This window comes from Rutidosis leptorrhynchoides, chromosome 8, assembly GCF_046630445.1.
Source record: "Rutidosis leptorrhynchoides isolate AG116_Rl617_1_P2 chromosome 8, CSIRO_AGI_Rlap_v1, whole genome shotgun sequence".
Lineage (NCBI taxonomy): Eukaryota > Viridiplantae > Streptophyta > Magnoliopsida > Asterales > Asteraceae > Rutidosis > Rutidosis leptorrhynchoides.
Window position 1 is genome coordinate 7373891 of NC_092340.1, and position 4573 is coordinate 7378463.

A 4573-nucleotide genomic window follows, 5' to 3' on the forward strand; every position below is an offset into this window, starting at 1 on the left:
ACTGAAATAGACGGCTTATTAATTTGGCAACACGCATGATGCGTGTTTATGGATGGTTAGTGCGTGTTGGGTTAGCACGTGCTTGTAAACCTAAATTGCTCGGTTACCACACATCACACACCGACTTGTACGCATTATGCGTGGTGCGTGATGCGTGGTTAAGGGCATACCTTGTAATTTCCGATTTTTTAAAAGCATATTGTTAAAAACTTTCGAAAATGAGGCATTTTGACCCTTTATTAATTATATTAAATATTAAATTAATGATTGATGATTGATAGCCTAATTTTTAATGTTAGCGTAATAGCGTTTGCGTAATTACATAATCGAGATTAGATAATGGGCTTCGAGGCCCATTGTATCTGGTACGGTTGCCCACATCCTTTTCATTCACGGTCCATCCTCCAGCGGCCGTTGCAAGCCATCTCCGAACCTGTGGTAGATACTTGTGCAGGTATGTATTCTTTTCGGAGTTATTTGTTAATATTACACGATTTTTACTTAATTTGTAAGATATTTTATCTGATTTTTAAGTGTGTTCGTATGTTTCTGTTTGTTTATAAACTTGTATGGTGTTGTACCATTTGTGTGATATTTGGGTGGTGAAGTTCATATAACCTTGTTTCTAACAGGTTTTAATAATATATACTTATGAATTTGTTAAATTCGTATGATAAAAGCATGAAAATATAGAAATTAGAAATTTGAGTGTGAAGTTGTTTTTATGTGGTTCTCAATTGTTTAACTGTGGCTATTACTGTTCTTTGAATGTTAGATGATTTTTTGTTATACCATATGAATTCAATGATGTTCTTCATTCATAAATCAAATAGTCTGCTTTTTTCTATCATACAGAATTTAGGACCATATCTTCTGTTGCAGACATGTACCAAGACTACAGACATTTAACAGCTTAATAACAAACCGTACCAATTTTTTCGATGATGATCCTTTTCAATATGATCCCCTTGAAGATTTCTTCCAGTTTGGGACCCAATTTTGCTGTTAAGATTCCCAACAGGAGAAGAATGTTTACCAAGATAAGATGTTCGGATGTCGACAATTCTCAAAATCAGCAACAATTAAATCTTTCGGTGCTTCGGTTTACTTTAGGGATACCTGGATTAGACGAATCTTATTTGCCGAGATGGATTGGTTATGCTTTCGGCTCACTTATCATTTTGAATCATTTCGTTGGTTCAAACTCAACCTCTGTCACTCCCGCACAGCTTGTGAGTTACGTCCAACCAAAAATTATTTAATACATTTTTTTTTTCATTTTTCTTAATATATCTTTTTAATTTTTAATATATAGAGAACAGAGGTACTTGGTCTTTCCTTGGCCGCATTTTCTGTCACGCTTCCTTACCTTGGCCAGTTTCTTAAGGTAATGTGTGTGTGTGTGTGTATTGATATTTGGTTATATTTATTTGTGCTTATATTTCTTCAGATGCTAACAAAGAAAATTTAGATGTTTGTATAATGATTTTTGAAAGTTTAATTGTTTAACAAATGACAGGGTGCGAGTCCGGTGCTTCAGGCAAGCGTACCTGAAGGCGTTGATCAAATATTTGCCATGTCAGCGAATATATCAGATACCGTTAAAGAGGATTTAGCTTGGGGATCATACACTTTATTGCGTAACACAAACAGTATTTCTGTGGTATGTCAATACTAAAACTTCCATTTCAATTAAACTGTTGATAAGCGAGATTCGTTCATCCTTTTCCAGAACAAGTTTATTCTTGTTAGACGAGTTTTTGTTGGTCTGTTTTTTTTTTTTTTTTTCTTTCTTTTTTTTGTTGTTGTTGATCTGGTTTAGTAGTTAGATTTTTGATATGCTGATATTATCATATATGTAATAGCTTATATCTATGAATGATGTACTGTGCGTACGTGGCTACTGGAGCACACCTGCTGATTTATCAAAAGAGAAAGCAGTTGAATGGTTTCAGGAACAAATGCAACGGATCGGCCTATATAATCTAACAGATACCCTTTATTTTCCTCAAAGATCAGGTACATTATCGTATTCTTGGTGTAGATATATTTAAAAAATTACAATGTATAGTTAGGCCATGTTTCATATATCTCAAGTGTGGTACTTTATGTTTATTGAGACATTGTTAGTTAGTATGTCTGCACGGTAAGTTATACTTTTACTCCTTACTAAACCACAAAGTGAAATGAACAGTAGCCCTTGCTGACGTTGACGTCACGCCGTGTCAGCTAACTTCAACTAGTTTGTCATTTTTTTGTATTTTTTATTTAAAAGAATATTACTCTCCGCCGCAACACGCAGGCTTCCTGACTCATTTGTGCTATTTGGTCAACGTTTCAGATTCCGGGCTCTGGGAGATACTTCCCGAGGGGACACGTTCTATTCTGGTTTTGCCGGTGCGTAAAAGTCCAAATGAAGCCGGTAATAACTCTAAGGACAAGATTGCAGGTTTTGTCTTGTTGGCGTCTAGCATCGGTTATGCGTATAGCAGTAAAGACAGAGCCTGGATAACTGCCATTGCTAACAAGTTTTAAGGTAAAAGACCTTGTATCACTTGTATAGCAGTAAAGACAGAGCCTGGAGGTGAGATGTAGACAATCCTTCCTCTACCGTAGAGTAAGAGAGAATTCGTTTCTTTAACCTTGAGTCGAGGCCCATAGGAAGAGAAAGTCATCCCCTCTCTACTCCAGGGCAGATTGCTTTCGTGGGGACCTCCGGCCAAAAAAAAAAAAAGAAAAAAAAGAAAAAGGAAAAGAGACTCCATGAAAATGGTTTAATCAAATTTCCATGGGTTTTAAAGGCTGCCTGGAAATCAATTTAGGCTCAAAGCGGCAGTCAAGACGCCACTATATCGACGCTTGTTGTTGCCTCAATAAATTGAGCCAAAAGGTACACATTACATGTTATATATACATAATACATGAGCCACTGGATATGCAATTATGGGATTTTGGGATCATACTAATATGGATGGGAATGTGATGAAGTGAAAACTTAATTTTCATAGTACATTTGCATACAACAGTATAAGCAACAAAGTAGGATCTAGAATACACTGTTGTTGACCACATATGTAGCCATGTAGGTATACAGGTACGAGTTATGTGGAGTAAGTAGTTGGATTGATATGCCCCGCAAGATGGAGGTACCATTGGTAACTCCAATCTTGGACCGAAATGTAAGAAATGGTAATCGAGATAGCGGTTTAGTCAGTGTGTCCGTAAGTTGGTTTCAAGTGCTTATGTGTTGGAACTTTTAACGTGTCATCCTGAATATTTTCACGTACAAAGTGAAACTGATCTAACTTGCTTGATTTGGCCCACAAATGAGCCACATCATATCCTTGAACTTGAGAAGCTGATCAAGAATATCCTTTTACTTTTATTCGGTTGGGAGATGGATTGCTTGTGAGCACTTCGGGCTAATCGTTTGATGTGGACGACTTTTGAAGTACCAGACCACTTACCCATCGCCTCTTTTCGATTTTGTTTTGAAGGTTCAGGTGCAGCTATTTTTGAAGGCGTGATTGTGTTTCGGGCAACATGCTTGAACTTGTTTTCCTCTGTTCTTTTGGGATCGATTTTGGGCAGTTTATGAATTTTCTTGGCAAATGATGGGTTTACTACATTTGCGTTTAGTATGTTGACTACAGTAGCATATATGCATTGATTTTTTCAAGTCTTTTGGAAGGGTGTTGTGGTCCACCTAGTCATAATCATATTAATGCCTTGATATTTCTTAACTAAAAATAACAAAAATGAGCATTTAACACTTTTGGTGAAGTTATTAGCTTTGTACTTTGGAAATTGGAATATTGGACATGTAAAGCTGCTAAGGAATAAGAAATTCAACTCTTAAGTCATCAGGAGTTTTCAAAGATATCAAAGAAGGTGATTTGTATGTCATTAAAATCGAGTTGTACACCAAAAGTTACTTGCACGATAACTTTAGTGAATATCTTAAACAATGACATGTAAACTGTAAAGTTTACCAACCACATATACCAAGAGTCGTAAAAGTATCATTCACATTAAATTGATTTTTATACGCATACAAACATACAAATATCATATTGGCCAATTTTTCTTGTATACGTATTTGATAGCGAGAGGTTGTTTCTTTTTTTTTTTTTTTTTTAACCAATGAGAGCATTCGATGTCAAAATTGCCGTTCTAAAAAAGAAAAAATTTCTTGTAAACATTGTTGCAGGCATAATAAGATATAACCCCTTAATGATGAGACTTCTAGCAACCAGGCCCGGGTTATAGGAAGTGTAACATGGGCCATTGCATAGGGCTCATATTTGGTAAGGGCCCATTAGTTTTAGTTTTATACACCATGCTTTTTGGAAATTGACTAAAATACACTTTTTTATACTTATCACAAAATATACTTTTTTTCAAAAAAATTGACAAAATACACCTTTAATTCGACCATGAATTGGGCGGTGTTACTTTTATCTTTAGCTAATTTTATGTCTAAACTTGTTTGGAGAATAATTTAAAGTATGCTCTTCTATATTGAATTATCTTCCCAAGAATAAGTGGATATCTTTACTTATTTGTATGTTTG

The 4573-nt window shown here is 35.4% G+C and overlaps 1 protein-coding gene across 4 annotated transcripts; it reads left to right on the forward strand.

Moving 5' to 3' along the window:
• The first annotated feature begins 331 nt into the window (after positions 1–331).
• Positions 332–3783, forward strand: LOC139861959 (protein COFACTOR ASSEMBLY OF COMPLEX C SUBUNIT B CCB2, chloroplastic-like). Of its 4 annotated transcripts, none has more exons than XM_071850489.1 (7): positions 332–454; positions 856–1232; positions 1316–1387; positions 1520–1663; positions 1866–2019; positions 2342–2536; positions 3087–3783. In XM_071850489.1, the coding sequence occupies exons 2-6, from the start codon at positions 942–944 to the stop codon at positions 2533–2535; spliced, it is 855 nt and encodes a 284-aa protein (XP_071706590.1). In that variant the 5' UTR covers positions 332–454; positions 856–941; the 3' UTR covers position 2536; positions 3087–3783. The 4 variants fall into 4 exon arrangements, with proteins under 4 accessions (XP_071706590.1, XP_071706589.1, XP_071706592.1 ...); XM_071850488.1 differs by having other exon boundaries at positions 3498–3781; XM_071850491.1 differs by having other exon boundaries at positions 375–454; positions 883–1232; positions 3498–3781.
• The last annotated feature ends 790 nt before the right edge of the window (positions 3784–4573 follow it).

Excerpts from the sequence above, each read along its gene's own strand:
- LOC139861959 (XM_071850489.1), top strand. The coding sequence starts at position 942 with ATGATGATCCTTTTCAATATGATCCCCTTGAAGATTTCTTCCAGTTTG. Across the intron at positions 1,388-1,519 it reads ACCTTGGCCAGTTTCTTAAG|GGTGCGAGTCCGGTGCTTCA; the intron begins GTAATGTGTGTG and ends AACAAATGACAG. Across the intron at positions 2,020-2,341 it reads TTATTTTCCTCAAAGATCAG|ATTCCGGGCTCTGGGAGATA; the intron begins GTACATTATCGT and ends TCAACGTTTCAG.